Raw genomic sequence first — 24,538 nt, forward strand, 5'->3', positions numbered from 1 at the left:
TTCCCTTTAGGTTTTAGAAAAGAACATGCTATACACTGCACAAGCAAAAAGAATATGAGACATTTGAAACAATGTTCAGATAACTAGTGGTGGTTCATCTACACTGTTACTGGTCATTCAGCTGTATTGGAATTGCATTGTTAGTTGTGTATAATTTTCTTTCAGGCTGTGAAATCTGGACTGAGTGCAACCCTTCATTTCCTTCACAGACTGCATCCTAGGAGGAGAGTAGCACTTGTAACCTTCAGTGACCAGGTAAGTTCAAGAAGAAATATCAAAGACAATGGAATGTAATAAAATATACAGAATGAAGCATAGGGATGGCAGGGTCTCTACATAAGAATGTAGTGTGAATGTTTGAATGTTCCTATATCTATATAGGGTATTGTGAGCAATATCTCTGATTTCTCCTGTGCTGCCTTTGATGTGAGCTACTGATGTGTATGTGGTGGTAATTTGTTTGCCAGGTGAAGATATATGGAGATGGCACTATAGGGCCACAAGTGCTGGAGGACTGTGAACTTCTAGACACTGATTACCTAAAATCACAAGGCGAGAGCCAGCCTGTGCCACAAATATTAGAAGAGACTCTGCATGTGCTGGAGGCCCAAATCGAAAGGTAATAATGCTTGTTTTGTATCAAAAGGGCCAGTTCACATGTTTTGTAGGCAGTCAGCAAATGTTTAAAAACATGTAGCAAGCATATACTGTATGTGTTCAAATAACATCCTACTTGTTGTATTTTGGTGTGGTTTCCAGAAAATGCAACCTTAAGAAATGTAAGATTGTAAGCTTGAAAGAGCAGGGCCCTCAATCCCCTCATGTTTTGCATTGTATTGGTATTGTTCTGTCACATGTTCTGTCCCCCTTTGTAATGTACAGCGCTGAGCGAACTATTGGTGCTTTATAAATACTGTATAATAATAATAATTTCCAGTACGTTCACCGTCCATAGGGATTGATAACACAAAAAATGTATCTTAACATAACAAAAACAGACTCATATGGAAAAAATAGTGGTCTACTTCCTACATATACAGTCAGGTCCATAAATATTGGGACATCGACACAATTCTAACATTTTTGGCTCTATACACCATCACAATGGATTTGAAATGAAACGAACAAGATGTGCTTTAACTGCAGACTGTCAGCTTTAATTTGAGGGTATTTACATCCAAATCTGGTGAACGGTGTACGAATTACAACAGTTTGCATATGTTCCTTCCACTTGTTAAGGGACCAAAAGTAATGGGACAATTGGCTTCTCAGCTGTTCCATGGCCAGGTGTGAGTTATTCCCTCATTATCCCAATTACAATGAGCAGATAAAAGGTCCAGAGTTAATTTCAAGTGTGCTATTTGCATTTGGAATCTGTTGCTGTCAACTCTCAAGATGAGATCCAAAGAGCTGTCACTATCAGTGAAGCAAGCCATCATTAGGCTGAAAAAAACAAAACAAACCCATCAGAGAGATAGCAAAAACATTAGGCGTGGCCAAAACAATTGTTTGGAACATTCTTAAAAAGAAGGAACGCACTGGTGAGCTCAGCAACACCAAAAGACCCGGAAGACCACGGAAAACAACTGTGGTGGATGACCGAAGAATTCTTTCCCTGGTGATGAAAACACCCTTCACAACAGTTGGCCAGATCAAGAACACTCTCCAGGAGGTAGGTGTATGTGTGTCAAAGTCAACAATCAAGAGAAGACTTCACCAGAGTGAATACAGAGGGTTCACCACAAGATGGAAACCATTGGTGAGCCTCAAAAACAGGAAGGCCAGATTAGAGTTTGCCAAACAACATCTAAAAAAGCCTTCACAGTTCTGGAACAACATCCTATGGACAGATGAGACCAAGATCAACTTGTACCAGAGTGATGGGAAGAGAAGAGTATGGAGAAGGAAAGGAACTGCTCATGATCCTAAGCATACCACCTCATCAGTGAAGCATGGTGGTGGTAGTGCCATGGCGTGGGCATGTATGGCTGCCAATGGAACTGGTTCTCTTGTATTTATTGATGATGTGACTGCTGACAAAAGCAGCAGGATGAATTCTGAAGTGTTTCGGGCAATATTATCTGCTCATATTCAGCCAAATGCTTCACAACTCATTGGACGCCGCTTCACAGTGCAGATGGACAATGACCCAAAGCATACTGCAAAAGCAACCAAAGAGTTTTTTAAGGGAAAGAAGTGGAATGTTATGCAATGGTCAAGTCAATCACCTGACCTGAATCCGATTGAGCATGCATTTCACTTGCTGAAGACAAAACTGAAGGAAAAATGCCCCAAGAACAAGCAGAAACTGAAGACAGTTGCAGGAGAGGCCTGGCAGAGCATCACCAGGGATGAAACCCAGCGTCTGGTGATGTCTATGCGTTCCAGACTTCAGGCTGTAATTGACTGCAAAGGATTTGCAACCAAGTATTAAAAAGTGAAAGTTTGATTTATGATTATTATTCTGTCCCATTACTTTTGGTCCCTTAACAAGTAGGAGGCACATATGCAAACTGTTGTAATTCCTACACCGTTCACCTGATTTGGATGTAAATACCCTCAAATTAAAGCTGACAGTCTGCAGTTAAAGCACATCTTGTTCGTTTCATTTCAAATCCATTGTGGTGGTGTATAGAGCCAAAAATGTTAGAATTGTGTCGCTGTCTCAATATTTATGGACCTGACTGTATGTAAAGTGCTGCGTAAATTGATGGCGCTAAATAAGTACCTGTAATAAATAAATAAAGGCTTGTAACCGCTTGCTAACCATTTACCTTATTTACATTGAGATGGATGGGTTAAAAACACATGTTGCCCTCAAAACAAGAGGCATCTCAGTGATCATGTTGTGATGATGACACTCTTAGTCTCACCTTGCACAGAGGTTTTTCTAGCTCTGATCTCAAACGAACCTACACTACAGCAGGGATGGCCTGCAAGCCGGCTCTTGCCGTAGCGGCCTTATCCAAAGCTATGGATGTGTGGTTGGATGATGTCGATGTAGCTCTGAGAGCAGTTCCGGAAGAGGTGGCCAGGAATTCAGACATTTAGGAGCTGAGGTTGGCATCTGCCTTTCTGGGGGAGGCCGCAATCGACCTTAACAGTCTGCTGGCTTGGGTTATGCTGTCCTCAGTTACAGCTAAGCATGCGTTGTGGCTTGCCAATCCAGCCTCTAAGCAGGCATGGTGCCAGATTCCTTTTAAGGGTTCTTTTCTGTTTGGGAACAAACTGGATAGCGCTATAGCCCCAGCCACTGGTGGGAGGTTCGGTTTCCTGCCCCAGGATCGGCATTTTCTAGGTTCAGCCCAGAGGTCAAGGCTCAGAACACTTTAAGGGCTTGACCTCTGGAGGTCATGAAGCCAAAAAGCCTTTTTGAGATTGGGCCTGCTCAGGCAGGCCAGGTGGGGGCACACCTTCACCATTTTTGGCATGTCTGGGCAGCTTCAATCCGGGACTTCTGGGCCGTCAGCACTGTATCTTCAGAGCATGCTTGGGCATTCAAGAGCCCTCCTTATCTCGAATTCATCCCTACGGCCCTTCCACATTCCAGAGAAATTAGGCAAATTCTGCTGTCCTACATGGACTCTCTACTGGCACAGGGTGCTGTTGTGCCAGTTCCAGAGGGCGAAGGGGGCATGTATTCGCCCCTCTTTTTGGTCCAGAGGAGAAACGGGGCTTGGAGGCCTGTCATAGATCTTACCCATCCAAACTCAGGAAGTCAAAATTCAAAATGGAGACGCTATTCAAAATTCAACAAGCAATTCAACCAGGTGACTGGCTCCTGTCTATAGATCTGAAGGATGCCTATTTTCATGTGCCCATAGCAAAAGATTTTCAGAAGTTCCTCCGGTTTGCTGTGGTCCAACGGCATCTTCAGTTCATATGTCTTCCCTTTGGACTTTCGACATCGCCTTGTGTTTTCAAATGTCTTGTTGGTGGTCGTGGCCCTGATCAGAACCTGAGGCATTTGCCTGCACCATTACCTAGACAACCTGCTCCTACTATTCCAGGACAGAGAACAGCTGCTACAGCACAGAGCCCATGTCATCTTGGCCCTTCTTGAGTTTGGGTGGTTGCTGAACATGGAGAAGAGCCAGTTGGAGCCCATGCAGTCTCTAATATTCCTTGGGGCTCATTTTGACATGGTCAGCACCACCATCTCCCTGCCCTTGGAGAAGATCCTGGTGATCCGGAGCCCGAATACTACCTGCCCTGTCCTCCTCACATCTCCGGGCCCTCCAATGCCTGAAAATCATTGCCACCATGGTGGCCGCTGCACCGATGGTGAAGTGGGCACAGTGGAGAATGCGACCCTTTCAGAAGGGCTTTCTTCAAAAGTGGAACCCAGGCAACATGGGCCAGGTTATTTACATAACTCCATCTATGAAGGAGAGCCTTCCTTGGTGGCTACAATGGAAGAATCTGTTCAATTGCCACTTGATTTCCCCCATCTCCTAGGTCACAATCAAAATGGATGTCAGCAACTCCGGAGGGGGCGCTCTCTGCCAGTCAGAGATAGGTCAGGGCAGATGGAGATTTCCCCCCCAGTTTGGGGTCAAATGTCCTTGAATTCCGAGTGGCGTTCTGTGCTCTACGGGCCTTCCACACCTAACACAGGGGAAATAATTTCTCCTGAGGTCCGACAATACGACGACAGTGTTCTACATAAGGAGACAGGGCGGGACCCACAGCCTGTCCCTCTTGCGGAAGGTAGGACAATCATGACCTGGGCTCAGAGAAACCTGTCCAATATATTGGTAGTATACATTCCCAGAGTCCAGAACTTGCAAGCAGACTTCCTATCCAGGGTTCACTTAGACAACGAGTGGTCTCTCGACACGGAAGTCTTCAAGTGGATACTGACCCTTGGGATTAGTTCGGAAGTCAACCTGTGTGCCTCAGCAAACTAGAGATGTATTATACCATCACTGTCCCCAGGCCTTCGGGGTGGATGCTCTGACGGATCAGTGGGGGTTTCGCACACCCTATGCGTTTCTCCTGGTCCCTGTAATTTTCAGGTTTCTTTGGAGGCTCAAAGCAGAAGCGGTGAAGGTAGTAGACGTAACTCCATACTGGCCAAGCAGACCATGGTTTCCCTTACTGGCTCAGCTCAGCTTTTGGGATCCAGTCCCTCTCAAGCAACACCTGCTGTCACGGGGCCATTCTTCTCCCTTGTCCAGCCCGGCTTCATCTAATGGTCTGGTTCTTGAGAGGGGGAGGCTGGAGGCCTTAGGCTGTCTGATTAAAGCCATCCCTACCCTGATGAATGCCAGTAGATCAAGTACCAACAGGGTCTGTGGAAGAGTCTGGTCTAGGTTTGTGGACTATATCTCGGCTGTGGGTGGATCCTATAGTGTTCCAAGGGTTCAGGATGTCCTGGGATTCCTACAGTCAGGCCTGGATCTGCCCCTGTTGGTCAGCACCCTCAGGGTTTAAGTGTCAGCCATCTCAGCCTTCACTGGAGTATCACTCTCTTCTGGCAAGTCATCAAGGAGGCGGTAAGGTTGAGGCCCCAGAGAAAACCGAGGTTCCCTAAATGGGACCTCCTGCTTTTCCTCAACTTCTTCTCTGGAATCATACCGGAGTTGGCTGGTTCACCCATAGTTGGGGAGCTCTCCATCAAGGCAGCCTTTCTGGTGGCGGTTACGTCAGCAAAAAGAGTCTCTGAAATCGGGAACCTTGGCTGCAAAGAACCGTTTCTGACATTCTTCCTGGATTGAGTGGTCCTCATCCCTATGCTAGGTTATAATCCTAAAGTGACCTTGGTCTTTCGCGAAAACCAGGAGATTGTCCTGCCACCATTTGGAGCCTCTGGAGACAATGAAGTTCACCCCCTGGACATAGGTGAGACCTTAAAGCTGTACTTGCAGGTCACAGTATCCTTCCATAGATCAGACCATCTATTCATCCTTTTCCATGGGAAAAGTAAAGGAGACCAGGCTTTTTCCAGGTCAATCACAGCATGGATTGTCCAAGCCAGGGTTTGGCGCCTCTGGAGGCGGTGACCTCACACTCAACAAAAAGTGTGTCCAAGTCCTGGACTGCTTCCCGGCATGTCGCCCCTGAGATGATCTGCCGAGCGACCTCATGGTCCTCAACACTTTTGTGGCTTATTACTGTGTAGAGCCTGCTTCCTTATCCTCTGTTAATTTTGGTTTGAAAGTCCTATCAGTTGGAAGTCCTATCAGTCTTTGTTTGAGTAACTCCCCACACATGTGTGTTTGGCTAGTTATTTCCCATACGTATTCTGCCATGGTGTCTGTCAGGAAAATGTACAATTTCCTATCAAATATTTACCGTAATTTCCTGGTGGACTCCATGGCAGCAAGAGAACCCTCCCAATGTCATGAGGAGGCTAGATATGGAACACAGCCTCTGGCGAGGAGCAGAGATTTGTGGGAGTGGGGTCCTATAGGAGAGGAGAGGGCGGGGCTAACCCATACCTATGCTGCCATGGAGTCTATCAGGAAAGGAAAATTACGATAAGTATTTGATAGGAAATTTTAAGTTTTTTTTATCTTAAAATTGGTCCATTCGTATAATCAATTACTTATCGGTCATATGTTTAATGGCAGATCAGGAATTCTGTTTAGTCTTTCCAGAGCCTGGACTTATTCATTGTAGTGCCCCAGCTTATCACACTCAAGACAAGACTGTAGGTTGGCCTTTTTTTTGCCATTGTCTGACTTGAAGGATGTTCTTAATATTGTAATACGAGTTGGAATTATGCTTTCATTAAAAATGTTTTATTTAATAATTTTAGCCTTCAAGAAAATGGTGCTACAGCACTGGGTCCTGCAGCTTTGGTGTCTATAGCTATGGCCTCCAAAAGACCGGGATCTAAGGCAAGTGAGTCACAATCAGACCAGTGGCAGATGAAGGGCCTGTGAAGAGAGGTTTTCGTTCACCTCAAATAAGCTTTGCGTTACCAAGTTTATGGGAATGTAAAACTGGCTTGAAGCAGGTGAAATGCAGGTCAAAAGTAGGGCAGGTCAATGCACCTGCACCTGTCAATTAATTCCCAGTGATCACAGAAGTGTCTCAAGCTGATGGCATCGACACAAGCCCTAAGCTCATTGACACAGGCCATAAAGTGTATCTAGGGTTGTTAGTAATGTACTACAATGTTCGGTATTTATAAAGATAGAGTTAATGTGAAAATGATATAGAAAAGTACAATTTCCTGATACCAAGCTATGTAGTAGAATAAAGTCCCTACAAGATGTCTCAAACTTATTAATAGACCTGATGTATTGTTTGATTGGGCAACTACGTGGCAAATGATGAGAGATGGAGAGACACAATTTTGCTACTGTCCAAACATTAGCTGTATTGGTAGAGCGCTGGGCCCAAAACAAGGAGAGAACTATACCTTTATTCATAGTTGTATAGCCACTTGAGCTCTGGAAGATTTTACCCCTTTTACGACCAGGCCATTTATATATATTTATATAATTTTTTTCATACAAACAGAGTTTTTTTTGTTGGTATTTAATCACCACAGTTTTTTTTTATTTGTTTGCTATATAAACAAGAAAAGACCGAACATTTTGGGAAGAAAACCACACAATATTTTTTACCTTCTGCTCCCCTCCTTGTATCCCTGACCCCTTTACAGCCCCCCTTCTTGTATCCCAGTCCCCTTCACAGCCCCCCTTCCTTGCATCCCAGTCCCCTTCACAGCCCCCTTCCTTTCATCCTAGTCCCCCTCAAAGCCCCCCTTCCTTGCATCCCAGCCCTCTTTACAGCCCCCCTTAAGTGCACCCCAGCCCCCTTCACAGCCCCACTCCTTGTATCCCAGTCCCCTTCACAGCCCCTCCTCCCTGTATGCCAGTCCCCTTCTCAGCCCCCTTCCTTGCATCCAAAACCCCTTCACAGCACCCCTCCTTTCATCCTAGTCCTATTCATGGTCTCACTTCCTTGTACCCCAGTCCCCTTCACAGCCCCCCTTCCTTGTATCACAGCTTCCACCACAGCCCCCACCTTGCATCACGATCACCTTTCCAGCCCCCTTTTACTTGCACCCCAGTCCTTTTTACAGCCACACTTCCTTTTATCACAGACCCCCTTCCTTGCACCCCAGCCCCCTTCACACCCCCCCTCCTTGTATCGCAGTCCCCTTCACAGCCCCCTTTCTTTCACCCCAGTCCCCTTTACAGCCCCCTCCTTGTATCCCAGACCTTTTCACAGCCCCCCTCCTTGTATCCCAGTCCCCTCCACAGCCCCCAGTCCTTGCATCCCAGTCCCCATCACACCCCCCTTCCATGTATCCCAGTCTGCTCCACAGCCCCCCTCCTTGTATCCCAGTCCCATTCACAGCCCCCTTACTTACACCCCAGTCCCCTTTACAGCTCCCCTCCTTGTATCCCAGACCCCTTCACAGCCCTCTTCCTTGCATCCCAAACCCCATCACAGCCCCCCTTCATTGTATCCCAGTCCCCTCCACAGCTCCCCTCCTTGCACCTGAACCCCCTCTACAGCCCCTTAATTTGCCCTCCAGTACCCTTCACAGTCCCCCTCCTTGCACTCCAGTCTCCTGCATAGAACCTCTTCTTACATCAGAGACCTTCCCCCTTTATGTCAGGGTCCTCAGCATCCACCTCACATAATAGTCCCACTCCCCTTCACATCTGTCCTCTGTCACTCCTTCACATCACAGCCCCCCTCCTTGCATCCAAGTCCCCTTCACAGCCCCCTTCTTTGCACCTCAGTCCCCTTCACTGCTCCCCTTGTGTCCCAGTCCCCTTTATAACCCCCCTTACTTGCAGCCCACTACCCTTTAAAGCCCCTCTCCTTGTATCCCAGTCCTCTTCCTTGCATCCAAGACACCTTCACAGCCCCCCTTCCTTGTATCCCAGTCCCATTTATAGCCCCCCCTTCTTTGTATCCCAGTCTCCTTCACAGTCCACCTTCCTTGTATCTCAGTTTCCTCCACAGCCCCCCTCCTTGCATCCCAATCCTTTTTGCAGCCCCCCTTGCTTGCATCCCAGTCCCTTTTACAGCCCCCCTTGCTTGCACCCCAGTCCCCTTCACAGCCCCCTTCATTGTATCCCAGTCTGCTTCATAGCCCACACTTACTTACAGCGCAGCTGACTTCACAGCCCCTCTCCTTTTATGCCAGGCCCATCCCAGCCCCCCTGACTTGCATCCCAGTCTCTATCACAGCCCCCCTCCCGTCTATCGCATTCTCTCCTCTAAACTCCTCTAAATGCCTATGTGTGCGTGGACACATAGGCTAACGTGTGTGTGTGTGTGTGTGTGTGGGGGGGGGGGGGGGGCGCATAGAGACAGAAAAAAATGAGACACCCTAGGAGCAGCATTAAAAAGTTTAATGTGGTTTTCTATAGGGACTAGGGTACTACTACTAGCATTTTTATGTAGATTTTTTTTTTATAATTAATAAAGTGTTTTTCTGTTTTGATAACGTAGATTTTCTAGCAGTCATCCTTCCTGTATTCTTACCATACAATTATGTTCCTGTATCCTTTTGTTCCTATATCCTGGAGTTGCCACCAATGTACTAGTTGTATGTTCAGTAACAATAAATTGACCCAATCTCTTTTATTAAGCACATGGTTTACAAAGTATTTTCAGGCGTGCCTTGGAAACCCTATTATGGTATTATATTCACAAACGCGGTAGCTGCCTTGAATTCTACAAACCTAGATTCTGACCTATGTAATCTTTTCACATACCTCTGTGATAACATTGTAAAAAACATTATGTTTACAGTTATTTCCCTCCCTGAATATATATAATATAGCAGGTGTCTTATCTCTTTTGTCTTCCCCAGGTAATCATTTGTACAGATGGTCGGGCAAACACTGATCTGGGGAACCTGGAGGATATAACTGAGGAGTACATCTACCAGTCCTCCAAGCTTTACTACAGCAATCTGGGAGATCTTGCTCTTCAGCACAGGTTGGATATCATGTTCTGTATACCATAGGCATTTAGGAAAGATTATTGTCTTGTGTCAAAATGCGCAGTAGATAAAGTCTGGGACACTTTTATATGTAGTAACTTGATTTGTTCCAGTCACCTAATTACAGATACCATCAAATATTACTTCAGCCTTGTACACATGCACCAAGTTTGGCCAGTACACATGTACCGCTGTCTGCTCAACAGAAGCTGTGTTAATGGTTCTGAAAACAGGTTTTCATGACACCAAGAAAAAAATGGTGACAGGGGAGGGATCTCCAGCAGAGTGACAGCCTCAGCTTTGTTCCTGTGACCTGTGTGGAAGGGGGTGTGTCTCTTCCCTCCAATCAGCACTCAAAGCTCTCCTAACTGAGCTCTGCAGTGTGTGATTTTAGCTCTCTGCCCCCTTTTTCTGAAGTCTCAGACAAGCAATACAAATACAGCACATTGAATGGATGTAGGGAAGAGAAGACTGAAAATAAACAGGTACAACCTATGTAGGAGGATTTGTTTAATCTCTGTGTATCACCTGAGGCTAGTCAATTCACTGGGTATATGTAAGGGTTTACAACCACTTTAAAGTTCTACCACCCAATTCTATAGTTTCAATGCTTTTGACTTGCAGTATAATTTTCTTAATATATTACTAATTAATTAGGTAGACTTTATATATCAGGCTCCACTAAATGGCGGACCACGGTCCAGGATCTGGACCCAGAAACATTTCTTTCTGGACCGCAGCCTCACCAAATAGTTTCGTGAATGTCCTCCCCCCTGCTGGCTCGCCCTCCACTGCCGCTATTGTTCTCAAGGAAAGCCACAACATTTGAGGCACAGCAGGACTCATTCTTTCATAACATCACAGCACTCCCCCCTTGCTCCTCCCCTCCCCACACTGTCCTACCTTATTCACACAAGATGGGAAGCACACCAGGTCTGGACATAGGGTGGGACTTTTCATGTTAGGAAGTGATTGATTGGTTGCGGGTGATTGATTGCTAGGCAGCGGGGTGGTCCAAGCAATCATTCACCCGCCTTTAACATGAAAGGTCCCGCCCTATGTCCAGACCTGCCGTGCTTGCCATCTTGTGTGAATAAGGTAGGATAGTTTGGGGAGGGGGGAGAGCTGCGATGTTATGAAAGGGACAGGAATCTGTAATATGCAGGAAGGACTGTGATGGGGCAATCTGTGATGAGGAGAGGTCTGTTATGAGGGGGGAGGGGGGGGGCTGTGCTGATGGATCTGTGATGGAGGGGATGTGTGATGAGAGGGGCCTGTGATGGGGGGGTCTGTGATGAGGGGGGATCTGTGATGAGGGGTCTGTGATGAGGGGTCTGTGATGAGGGGTCTGTGATGAGGGGTCTGTGATGAGGGGTCTGTGATGGAGGGAATCTGTGATGAGGGGTCTGTGATGGAGGGGATCTGTGATGAGGGGCCTGTGATGGGAGATCTATGCTGAGGAGGATCTGTAATAAGGGGGATCTGTGATGAAGGGTCTGTGATGGAGCAGTCAGTGATGGGGGGGAATCTATGATGGGATGTCAGTGATAGGGGGTCTGTGATGGGGCGGTCTGCAATGGGGTGGTCTGTGATAGCACAATTTGTGATGTAAAAGGGGGGGATGGGGGTGGGGGAAGGAACTGTGATGTGCACGGGAGGTTGTGATGTGAAGGATCTGAGTCATAGCACCAACATGACACTCGGACCCCCTCTGGAAGAAAATTTTACTGACCGGACCCCGATGAATTCTAATTCAGTACCCATTATATATCATTGTGTGTGTGTGTCTTGTAGTGTGGTGGTGTCTGTGGTGACGATAGAAGGAACAGACTGCAGACTACCTGAACTGGGACAACTCGCCGATAAGACAGGAGGAAAGGTATGTGCTGTGCAGCACTGATACATATATGTTATGTATATCAATACTAGGCAAAATTGCCTTTACATCAATGAATCCTGCAGACCTATGACCCAAGCTGGCCCAAGAAATTTTGTTTCGCTGGTGTTGCTGTAATAGTACTTTGACCTTTGCAGTTTTACTAAATAGGGGACTTTATTTTGCTGTATTTCTATGTTTGTTTCAGACTGTGTTTATTTGCACTGGTCATTGTAGTGTTGAGCTTTTATTACTGCTTAATTCAGTGCAGAGATCAGATCTATATCATGTACAAAATCAACTGTAAAAATCTTGAAAATCTATTTAATAATTCTTTAAAATCTAAAAGGATTCCTTAGTTACATAAATATAATGCAATATATTTACTAGAAGTTGCAGGTGAGCATCTAGACACCTTTCAAAATCAACTTGGCACTGACAAACAGGAAGCAAAACTACTAAATATACAATTCATTTGGTGAAGGTTCTGTAAAGAGCTGAAAAAAAAATGATGTACAATACATGTGACAGATACATGACGTGAAATCTTGAATATTGTTAGACAGACGTGCTGTCAGGCACAATCAAATAAAGAAGGGAGTGGTCACAAATGCAAATTTAAGGGCTGCAAATCAGTTAATTATGGTTAAGCATGAAAAAATGTTTTAAATATATTTTCTTCATGAAATAACATCCTGCTGTTTAATTAAACTGGTATTTAGTAATGATCTATTGGATTTTTAACACAGGATTTGAAACCATCTTTTCTAATGGTAAAATATAAAACAAGTTATACCATCAATATATATCTTTTATAGTTCTTTAAACTGACGCTAAATTGACGCTACTGTATTCTCATTTTTGTACTGGCTAGGTAAATATTGTACATCCCTTGAATTTGGCCAATGAGTTTCAGTCTATCTTGGATGAACAAATCAATGCTACTGATGTGGAAGTGAAGGTTTATCTGCCCCATTCCATGTAAGTAAAATTGTGCTGTATGGAGAACAGACTTGAAGTATGTGATATCCTTCGCTTCACTGCACTACTGCCATTCTCTGGGGAAAAAAATGGTAGTTCTATGGTTTGGGTAACATTTTGAGACGAGGTTGGTGATGTAGCTGGGGTCAGAGTTGTGGAAGTTTAATTTACGAGATGTTATTAAAAAGTTTAGAGACTAGTTTTGTAACAGCCAACAGATGGCAGCACAAGACCGCAGGCACAGTAACAGAAAGCACTGACCTTCATAAATCAGTGTGATTCCACAAGTTTCTGGCGATGTTGTAGTGAGTCGTCCGAGGTGTTTTGAGTGGCATGCGCAAGAGCAGAAGAACATCACGGGAAGACGATGAGAGATCAGGAAGACTTTTAATGAGCTTAACCACCGAAAATGCCCTCTTCCTAAAGATGAAGATCCAGCTCAAAGGTTGCTGTTTTGATAACATTGCGGAGATCCAGCAATTTGCCTGGTTTCACACAGAATTTCACGTTTGCTCTTTGTTATAACTTGCTATCCATGATCAAATAGCAGATGCGGTACTGAAAATGGTCAGAATAGCACCAGTTGCACAGCTCCTGATATACAGAGGACAATTTTTTTGGCGCACTGACTTATGAAGGTTGGCGCTCCCTGTGATTGTGCATGCAGCCTTGTGCTGCCATCTGTTGGTGTTACAAAACTAGTCTTGAAACTTTTTGATACCACCTCCTACACCCCTTTATCTACATTATTAATTTTCTAAGGGTCAAAATACTTATTCAGACAACACCCATTAATGGGCCGAAGGAAACACCCATTATTGTGCCATATTTTCTGATTCTGCTTTTAAAGTGTGAAAATACAGCAGAATAGACAGATGTGCCCTTGCTTTACATTACTTTAATGTTTGGAGGGTTATGATATCACTAGTTCAAATGCACATACAGAAATATGTTAGAATTTTATTTGACATTGAATGAACTGGGATAACTCTTCTGTTGTTTTTGTGGTATACACAGATAAATATTTAAAGGATGACATATAATTCAGTACTATTCATGATGGTGTATTTGTTCCATACATTGAAAATTAATGGAGTTTTGTTTATGCAGTATCTGTATGAGGCCATATACTTTTTCCATCCTCCAGATTTTTATTGGCTTGTTTTTCCTCTTCTTGTATTTAGGCATTTCCTCTATGAGGGACATCCTGAGCCAGTTCTGACAAGGAAACTTGGAAGTACAAATCCAGACACTCTGTTGTCCACAGAATTTGCTATACATTCATCCAAGACTAAAGGTAGGATCACTGGAATTTTACAAACTTTACAACGCGAATGAAAAATGCTTTGAGGAAACAACTGTGATAAGAGTGGATGAGTGAAGAATGCAGGCAACAGTGTGCAGATAAAATGTTTACAGAATATTGGATAATTAATTGAAAGATGCACAGGACAGTTGTACAGTATTCATTATGTTAGCGCTGGACGATGCAGTCGTGCCCTGGAGCGACTATGGCGCAAAACAAAATCCCAACAAGCTTTCACCTGCTACAAATCTGCCTTCCGCACCTACACCTCCTCCCTCCACGCAGCCAAACAAGCCTACTTCCTGACCCTCATCAAGGCCCTCTCCTCCAATCCTCGCCGACTCTTCTCCATCTTCAACTCTCTACTCTCTCCACCCCCACCTCCACCCAGCACCTCACTCACTGCCCTTGAGATTGCCAATCACTTCAAAAACAAGATTGACACAATTCGCAAGGACATTGCCGCAACTCACACGCCCTCTCAACCCGTCCCCTCTCACACAGCTACCCCATCATCCCCCCTCCCCCTCGACATTACCCGCAGGGACTTCGTCGCTGCTCAAACTCCCTCCAACCCCCTTCCCCCTCACTTAGCTACCCCCTCTTCACCCCTCTCCCACGGCCTCACCACTGCTCTGACCTCCTCTCCCACCCCACCCTACATTCCTCATACTGAAGCTCCCCCAACACTCCGCACCTTTGACCTTACTACCATCGAGGAAGTCTCCAAGATCCTCTCTGATGCCCGCCTCACCACCTGCCCCCTCGACCCTATCCCCTCACAATTCCTACGACCTCCCTCCCCCTCCATCCTACGCTCCCTCACCCACATCTTTAATCTCTCCCTCTCCTCCGGCACTTTCCCCTCCCCACTGAAGCATGCACACATCACCCTCATACTTAAAAAGCCCTCCCTGGACCTCAATGACTCGAACAACCTCAGACCCATCTCCCTGCTCCCACTTACATCTAAACTCCTCGAGCGCCTCGTCTACACCCGCCTATGCTCTCACCTCAACGACAACAACCTCCTCGATCCCCTACAGTCTGGCTTCCGCCCCCTACACTCCACCGAAACCGCCTTACTCAAACTCTCCAACGACCTTCTAACCGCCAAAGCTAATGGCCACTATTCAGTGCTCCTACTCCTTGACCTCTCTGCGGCCTTCGACACAGTTGACCACCCCCTCCTCCTCAAAATACTACACTCCCTCGGCCTCAGAGATTCTGCTCTCTCCTGGCTCTCATCCTACCTGTCACAACGCTCTTTCAGCGTTACCTATAATGCTACCACCTCCCCCTCACTCCCCCTCTCTGTTGGGGTCCCTCAAGGCTCTGTCCTTGGGCCCCTTCTCTTCTCCATCTACACCTCCTCCCTTGGCCAACTCATACACTCTCACGGCTTCAACTACCACCTCTATGCCGACGACACACAAATCTATCTCTCAACCCCCCACCTCACCCCCTCGGTCTCTGCCCAAATCACACACCTACTGAGCGACATATCAGATTGGATGTCGCTCCACTTCCTTAAACTGAATCTCTCCAAAACCGAGCTCCTTGTCTTCCCCCCAGCCCGAACCCCACCCCCCATTGACTTCTACATCACATCCAACAACGCCAATATCAAACCCGCTCTGCAGGCCAGAGTACTTGGTGTCATTCTGGACTCCAACCTATCCTTCCAGCCCCAAGTCCAATCTTTAACAAACTCGTGCAGACTCCACCTCCGCAACATCGCCAAAATCCGCACGTTCCTAACCCCAGAAACCACTAAACAGCTCATCCACTCCCTCATCATATCACGACTCGACTACTGCAACTCCCTCCTCACTGGCCTGCCTCGCCGCTGGCTATCCCCGCTTCAGTCGATCCTGAATACGGCTGCCAGACTCATTCACCTTTCCAAACGCTCCGTTTCCGCCACCCCCCTCTGCCAATCCCTCCACTGGCTTCCGATTGCGCAACGGATCAAATTTAAAATCCTAACACTGACGTACAAAGCTGTCCACCATACTGCCCCGGACTACATCAGTGACCTAATATCCAAGTACCGCCCAGCACGCACACTCCGCTCCTCACAAGACCTCCTTCTCTCTAGTTCCCTGGTCTCCTCCTCCCATGCCCGCCTCCAGGACTTCATCAGGGTGTCACCCATCCTATGGAACTCCCTGCCCCAACCCATCAGATTATCACCTACTCTCCTCTCCTTTAGGCGCACCCTGAAAACCCATCTCTTCAGGGAAGCCTACCTCACCCCCTGCTAACTTGCTGACCTCCTCCACTCTTCCTACCACTCCATCCCCCACAGCTATCTCCTCCTGTACCACTATCCCATCCCTTCTAGATTATAAGCTCGAAAGAGCAGGGCCCTCGATCCCCTCATGTTTTGCATTGTATTGGTATTGTTCTGTCACATGTTCTGTCCCCCTTTGTAATGTACAGCGCTGAGTGAACTATTGGCGCTTTATAAATACTGTATAATAATAATAATAATATGTTATAATAGAGCCGCCTTAGGCTACCAACCATTGTTAACACTTTCTACTAATCCAATATCAAAATCAGTGAAGTTAGAGGTCACCTTGAATTTAACCCTGAATGGTTCAATATCCACTTCTGTTCTATCCCATATACTGTATATCTTGTCTGCTCCTACTGATCCTTGGAGGACAGGGCATTTCCTTTGGAGAACATGCCCTTCCTTCTAGAGAATGTATACCAGGCATGGCAAGAAAATTTGTTCTTGCCATTGCACTAATTACTGCCACTCAAGCTTTTACATAGCTGCATAGTTAGTCTGGCTGAAAAAAGACAAAAGTCCATCCAGTTCAACAAAAAAAAAATCATAATCCTATACCCACAGTTAATCCAGAGGAAGGCAAAACAAAACTCAGTAAAGCATGATCCAATTTGCTCCTGCAAGGGAAAAAATTCCGTCCTGATCCCCCGAGAGGCAATTGGATATTCCCTGGATCAGCTTTACCTATAAATGTTAGTATCCAGTTATATTCTGTGTATCCAAGAAAGAATCCAGACCTTTTTTAAAGCAATCCACTGAGCTGGCCAGAAACATCTCTTGAGGGAGTCTATTCCACATTTTCACAGCTCTTACTGTGAAGAAACCTTTCTGTATTTGGACATTAAATCTCTTTTGCTCCAGACGTAAAGAGTGCCCCCTTGTCCTCTGTGATGACCTCAAGGTGAATAACTCTACACCAAGATCACTATATGAACCACTGATGTATTTATACATGTTGATCATATCCCCTTAATCTCCTCTTCTCAAAAGAGAATAAATTCAGTTCCTCTAATCTTCCCTCATAGCTGATCTCCTCCATGCCTCGTATCAGTTTGGTTGCCCTTCTCTGTACTTTCTCCAGATCCCCAATGTTCTTTTTGTGAATTGGTGCCCAAAATGGAACTGTATATTCCAGATGAGGTCTTACTAATGATTTGTACCGGGGTAATCTGATATTTCTCTCTGGAGTCTATACCTCTTTTAATACAAGAGAGGATTTTGCTCGCTTTAGAAACCGCAGCTTGGCATTGCATGCCATTATTAAGCTTGTGATCTACCAGAACCCCCAGATCCTTCTCCACCATTGATTCCCCCAGTTGTACCCCCCCTAGTATGTATGATGCATGCATATTCTTAGCCCCCAAGTGCATAACCTTACATTTATCAACATTAAACCTCATTTCCACATAGTTGCCCAATTAAACAGTGCATTGAGGTCGGCTTGTAAATTGGAGACATCCTGTAAGGACGTTATTCCACTGCACAGCTTGGTGTCATCTGCAAAGACTGAAAAGGTGTTTTTAATCCAAGACCCTATATCATTTATAAAAATATTAAAACATAAGGGTCCCAACACTGAACCTTGGGGTACACCACTAACAACCCTAGACCATTCAGAGTATGAATCGTTATTTTATGGGGTTTTTTTCCTTTTTTTTTTTGTTCTATTTTCACAATTGAAGATACAGCTATAAGACAGCAGATATATTGAATAGGTAGAATGATCAGTGTTGTAAAATTACTCTTAGTAAACCTGAACTAGACTTTCTTTACTTACTTTTAAAAGACAAGTGTATATTTGAAGTGAAATGTTTGACCACAAAATATTAGTCTTACTGTGGTTCCAGTATGGGATCTGGGAGCTTGGAGCTAGGAAAGAATTCACAAAGCAGACTATCATGGTTTATGTATCTAGCCTTCAGCAAGAAGCTTTGCAAAGGATCATAAAATAGGCTTTTATCATTGATCACATTTTTATTATTCTATCAAAACATCTGTTATAAAATTGTGAGCCAGGTCTTCATTCAGTGATGTGCACAAGAGCAGAGGCTCTCTCAGCTGTCTCCCTCCTCATTGGCTGAGATTGACAGAAGCAGGAGCCAATGGCTCCCGCTGCTGTATCTGAGCCAATGAGGAGAGAGAGAGCAGAGAAAACCTCTGCTCTTATGCACATCACTAGATTCATTTGGAATTCACTGACAAATACATTTTGCCTGCAGTTGTCTTCCTTCTGACCTGCTTCAGATGGGCCTTGCATTCCTATGAACTTGCATGAGAATGCAAAATCCATGTGACACGAACAATAGCCCATTGGCACAGGTTCTAAATCGCAGTTATGTGAGCAAATAAAGGAACCAAGGAGTACAGAAATCTTTAAATTCAAAATGTGGGTTTTGTTTTCATTGTCATTGAGAAAATGCCCCCTTTGTGTTGCTGCTACTGAGTATGCTAATTGGAAGGATTGACTTATTTCTACTTCTACATAAGTATTACATTTGCATTTACAAATTAAATATGATTTTATTCTGAATTGTGATGAAAGTATGTGTAATGTTTTGCTGATAACAGAAGTCCTGCGACACTCCCAGCTCCCAGTACAGGTGCAGATATCATTTACCCTCCCAGACGGAAGAGCCAGACACCGGATCATCAGCCAGAAGAGACCAGTGACTAATGACAGGTAAAGCAAACCACGAGTAATAATATTGTAGAGGTGGTAAGATGCTGCATATCAGTTATTATTTTTGTATGTAAAATCCTGAGCTGGGCCAGCTTTGATGGCTCTGGCATTGCTAGCCTATTTTTGGGTTATATGATTCCATCCACATTGAACTATACTCCAAAATTCAATTTAAGCCCAAACATTAATATTCAAAAGAGAATGGAATTCAAATCTACTCATGGGTAAATCTTTGTGGTGTGTTAAAGTTTAAATATGACAGTGGCAGGGTTGGTTGTATTGCCTAGTTACCCTGTGCTATTCAAAAGGAGCCCAAAAGAAAGGGAAGCTTCTGGCAATGCAAGAGGAACCAGGAATATCAGTAGTGTGCAGAGGGCTCTGTACCATGATCCAAGCTTTATTATAGTGTTCAGGTGGAGAAGAACAGAAATGATGCATCTCAAGATGGATGTGTTAGCAAGGGTGCATCACTAACATATAGCATGGTCTGTGAAGGTTCATAGTAGACAACAGATACTGTATACAGTTGTGTTCAAAATAATAGCAGTCAGGCATCACTAACCTGATCAATCACTGTTTTTAATAGAAATGATATTTCTACATGGCAAATAATTTACTAGCAGGTGTAGTAGAGTAATATAAATCCAACAGACCCAACAGTCATGACATGCATGCTGCTGATTCTGTGTAATTGAATCACTAATTGAAAGGGGCATGTTCAAAATAATAGCAGTGTGGAGTTCTATTAGTGAGGTCATTCATTCTTTGAAAAACAGGTGGCAATTATTGCCCTTATTTAAGGAAGGAAGGCAGCAAATGTTGTACATGCTGGTTACAGTGCATTTCTCTCTGAAATTCTGAGGAAACTGGGTCGTTCCAGACATTGTTCAGAAGAAAAAGTTGATTGGAGAGGGGAAAACATATAAAAAAGTGCAAAAAATGATAGGCTGCTCAGCTAAAATGATCGCAAATGCTTTAAAATGGCAACCAAAACCTGAAAGATGTGGAAGAAAGCGAAAAACTACCATTCGAATGGATAGAAGAATAGCCAAAATGGCAAGGACTCAGCCAACAATCAGCTCCAGGAAGATCAAAGAAGGTCTAAAGTTACCTGTGAGTACTGTCACAATTAGAAGACACCTATGTGAAGCCAAGCTATCTGCAAGAAGCCCCCGCAAAGTCCTACTGTTGAAAAAAAGACATGTGCTGAAGAGGTTACAATTTGCCAAAGAGCACATTGAATGGCCTAAAGAGAAATGGTGCAACATTTTGTGGACTGATGAAAGTAAGATTGTTCTTTTTGGGTCTAGTGGCCGGAGACAGTTTGTCAGACGACCCCCAAACACTGAATTCAAGCCACAGTACACTGTGAAGACAGTGAAACATGGTTGCGCAAGCATCATGATATGGGGATGTTTCTCATACTACGGCGTTGGGCCTATTTATCGCATACCAGAGATCATGGATCAGTTTGAATACATCAGAATACTTGAAGAGGTCATGCTGCCTTATGCTGAAGAGGAAATGCCCTTGAAATGGGTGTTCCAACAAGACAACGACCCCAAACACACCAGTAAACGTGCAACATCTTGATTCCAGACCAACAAGACTGACGTTATGGAGTGGCCAGCCCAATCCCCGGATCTTAATCCAATAGAAAACTTGTGGGGTGACATCAAAAATGCAGTTTCTGAGGCAAAACCAAGAGATAGAGAAGAACTGTGGAATGTAGTCCAATCATCCTGGGCTGGAATACCTGTTCACAGGTGCCAGAGGTTGGTTGACTCCATGCAACACAGATGTACAGCAGTTCTCAGAAACAGTGCTTATACAACGAAATATTCATTAAGTGACTCAAAGGAAAGCAAAATCTTCAAACATTTTTCAGTTTATATAGTGAATGAGTTTGTAAAGAAGAATACAAACACTGCTATTTTCTTGAACAGTCTAATATTCACTTTTCTTCCATTTTTTTAGAGGAACAACACAAATTTGATATATTTGTCTTCATGTTTTGATTTGGAATAGAATGTGTAGTGTTCCCAATGCATTTCTGTGTATGGAAATAAAAGATATTAGAAGGATTTTGAGCTTTATTCACTTTTTTCAACACACTGCTATTATTTTGAACACAACTGTATATAGAAGAGTTATGCCATATAACAACCCAAGGAGAGATGGCAATCTAGGATGAGTCTTTGCAGACAGGGCAACAGTAATTGCTCCACTTATCTGGCTTTTTTGGGCTTTATAAAGTCTACAGTTTGTTAATACCCTCAAATGACACCCAAAAATGACTGCTTGCAGGGCAAAGTTTACCACTGAGGTTGGATTTTTTATTTATTGGACTATTGTGCCAACTAAGATATTGTGCCAACAAAGCCAGAGCTGTCTGCTGATCACATCTGTGCATGTCTATGTGTTAGTCTGATGTAAAAAAAAAAGATCACTTTGACAGTCAGATTATATATTATATCCTTTATGTACAGCCAGAGTATGTCTTTGGATATCTGTTGTAGACCTGTATGTACTGGAAGCACAGTGTTGTAGAGTCCTGTAATTGTGGTAGATATTATTAGATGTATAATTGATGCAATACTTTACATCTAGCAGGTTTCTTGTGGTTATGATATAAATTCCAAGGTTTTCTCTTTAGTGTTGCTGCTGTAGAAGCCATCAACCTGAATGTCCTACAGACCCACAGCGTTCAGTTCTGTGCCCGTCTTGCTATGGAAGGACATGTGAACGAGGCCACTAAAGTTGCCTTAGAGCTTAAAGAGCTCATAGAGCAAGTGATGTAAGTATGAATCATTGAGGATGAATGGCTAAATCTTAAAAAAAAACTTTGTAAGAGATTAAATAGGATGGCTTACTGCAGGAGTAACTGAATCTATCTTACCTTAAAATCCATGTTACAAAGAAGATTGTGTCCTTATAGCTGCAATTTATATTATATTTAATTGTGTTTATGTATATAATTTTTTAATTATGCTATAAAACTTTATTCATAGCTTTTATTGGTATATGGGCAGCTATATTTGCCCATTATAAATAAGTTATGCCTGTTAGACTAAATTGATATTACTGATTTTAGTGATGCCTATGGACCAAGATCCATTCATGTTAGTTGGATACAATTAATTGGATGCTATATAGGTGGGTATACAGTAATTCCTTAAAGCATCTTTTCAGCAAGGATACTGTCTACTGAGAACCATTAGAAAAAGAACCTTCGTAAAACATGGCTCATAAAAAATAAAATAAAGAAAAAAATCAAAGTTGAATTTCTGGTAAACTTTACATACTAATACAACTGAGTTAAAATACATAAGAGGCTCCCTTTTTATAGCTATTTTTACTCTCGTCGCTGATACAGTGGCTGATGTATGGAAAGTATGTTTCCAGGAAAATAGCCTATTGCCAGTAGCAACCAGGTAAAAACTTTGCTTTGCTTTCCTTCCCGGACTGCAGAAATTACATTTGGGAGATACTAGGTAGCAACTGAAACAAGAAATCTGTCCTACAGCACACCATTCATACCTCAATCCCACAGTGAAGAAATGGCAAACCCAGATACTCCTTCGCTTAGGGATGGACTCTTTATAGATAGGACCACATCACAAATTTCTAGGGAAATGCACGCCTTGCTGCCCTCAGACGACCAGGGAAGTCCAAATCTACTGAATAGAGAAAAACAAACATAGGGCGCACCAGCCTAGTGCATTACCTTAAAAAATGTATTTATTAAATAATAAAAGTAGGTACTGTACTCACAAATGACAATACAGTCAAAGGCACATTGTGAAAGAACAGCTCTGTCCAATCCGCACTACGTGTCTGTCCATAATGGGAATTCTGGACATCCAGCAGGCTGACGTGTTTCGAGGACTTGCCTCTTCCTCAGAGCCACTCAATCCCACAGTGGCTGGTATGTTTTTAGAGGGCATTTCAATAAATGCGCTCTGATGTCTTTAGGAAAAAGTGTCGCACTAGATATTGACGATAACTGGTATTACAGTAGAAGCATTGCTAAATATTCAGCAACTACACATTTTGTTATTGTATCATTTAACGGACAATAATTTTGGATGTGGCTCCTACAATTGAATTGCTTGTGGTTCCTTACTATTATTATTGTTCTTCATATTCATAAATTCTCTTTGGAGTGACCATCTCTTAATTTGGGAATGTTTTCTACATTCCCTGCTCTAAAGTGAATCTTCACTTTACCATACAGGGCAAAGCAATAGGTATACTGTAATGCTGCATCCCCTCTCCTCCTTCCCATCTCCAACAGTGTATATCTACCCTTTGTTCCTCTGCTCAGGGAGACCAGGGAGAAAATACACAATACTTCCAAGTATGGAGGAACATGTGACTTACCCATCTGACAGTGCTAGGCCAATCAGGGCAGTCACAGGGTACCTATTAGCCCTGTATAAGTTAAGTCTCTGGCTACTTGTGTCTTGTAAGCAGGGCTTTGCTTTCACTCCCAGCAGCTGAACGGAAATGTAGGGTGTGAAAAGAAGGTAAGCATATATGTCTGTGGAGACCCCCAACTGCCCACCTTACATGGCAGCGGATGGGGTTCGTACACTTTGCTTTTCACTAATGTTTTGCTTCATGGTCATCTGAAATTTAACCCAGCATGCAGATTTTAACATCTATCAACTTACCTATTGATATCGATGGGACTGCACAGCAACACTAAGTCAAATGCTTGGTTCAGAATTGAGGTGCAGTATTTCATTGCAAAAATCACACTTTGTCTGGAAAAAACAGTAAAAAAAAAACAAAACAGGCAATCAGGAGACAGCAGTATTACCTCCTGAATACCTAAAAACTACCTCTGCTGACTGTGTGACAGTGGTCTTTGTCAGCAGCTTAGATTTGCTTACAGGAGGAGAAACTAATTCCTTCATCAGAGTGCTGTTTAAAGTGTTACTAAACCCAGGACCCTGCATTCACTAGATCTGGTCTCCCACAGTACAGAGAACATGGAAATGCAGTTATTTTAGTAAAAATAAATTGCTAAATACCTTTTCTCATCAGAAGTTAGAGTAATCTTGTGACTTCTATCAGTGTTCAGCAGAGCACTGGTTAAAGCTTGTAGGAGGAATTTTCTTTCTGCTCTAGGAGGATGCAAAACCCCTGTACTCTGTCTGGACAGTGGCGATTGGCCCTGTGCTGATCACATGCACTTTCCCAAGAAAAAAAAGCTTGCTAGCAATACACACTAAACTGAGCATGTGCAGAATGGCTACGGTTCAGCCTGTCTTATCAGGAGACAAGACGTGGACATTTGAACAAGAGGAGGAGCAGAGAAGTCAGGATCAAAAGGCCTTTTTACACAATGCAGAGGATTAACCCCTCAGGTTCCACAGTGAGTATAACAAGCATGCTTTACTGTATATGCAGACTGATTCTACTGTTGTGGGTTTAGTAACACTTTAAGTTTTATTTTCCAG

General features: G+C 43.9%; 1 protein-coding gene across 1 annotated transcript in view; it reads left to right on the plus strand.

Moving 5' to 3' along the window:
• LOC149458721 (circularly permutated Ras protein 1-like) overlaps positions 1–24,538 on the plus strand; it is an 85,073-nt gene that overhangs the window by 39,053 nt on the left and 21,482 nt on the right. Inside the window, exons 13-21 of the mRNA XM_089681806.1 lie at positions 166–255; positions 468–619; positions 6,764–6,845; positions 9,794–9,921; positions 11,720–11,804; positions 12,676–12,782; positions 13,967–14,079; positions 18,959–19,070; positions 21,727–21,867. Of these exons, the coding sequence (XP_089537932.1) occupies positions 166–255; positions 468–619; positions 6,764–6,845; positions 9,794–9,921; positions 11,720–11,804; positions 12,676–12,782; positions 13,967–14,079; positions 18,959–19,070; positions 21,727–21,867 (1,010 nt within the window). The remainder of the gene's footprint in view (positions 1–165; positions 256–467; positions 620–6,763; positions 6,846–9,793; positions 9,922–11,719; positions 11,805–12,675; positions 12,783–13,966; positions 14,080–18,958; positions 19,071–21,726; positions 21,868–24,538) is intronic.

This window comes from Staurois parvus, unplaced genomic scaffold (genome assembly GCF_062004578.1).
Source record: "Staurois parvus isolate SC_StPar_1 unplaced genomic scaffold, SC_StPar_1.0 ptg000279l, whole genome shotgun sequence".
Taxonomy (NCBI): domain Eukaryota; kingdom Metazoa; phylum Chordata; class Amphibia; order Anura; family Ranidae; genus Staurois; species Staurois parvus.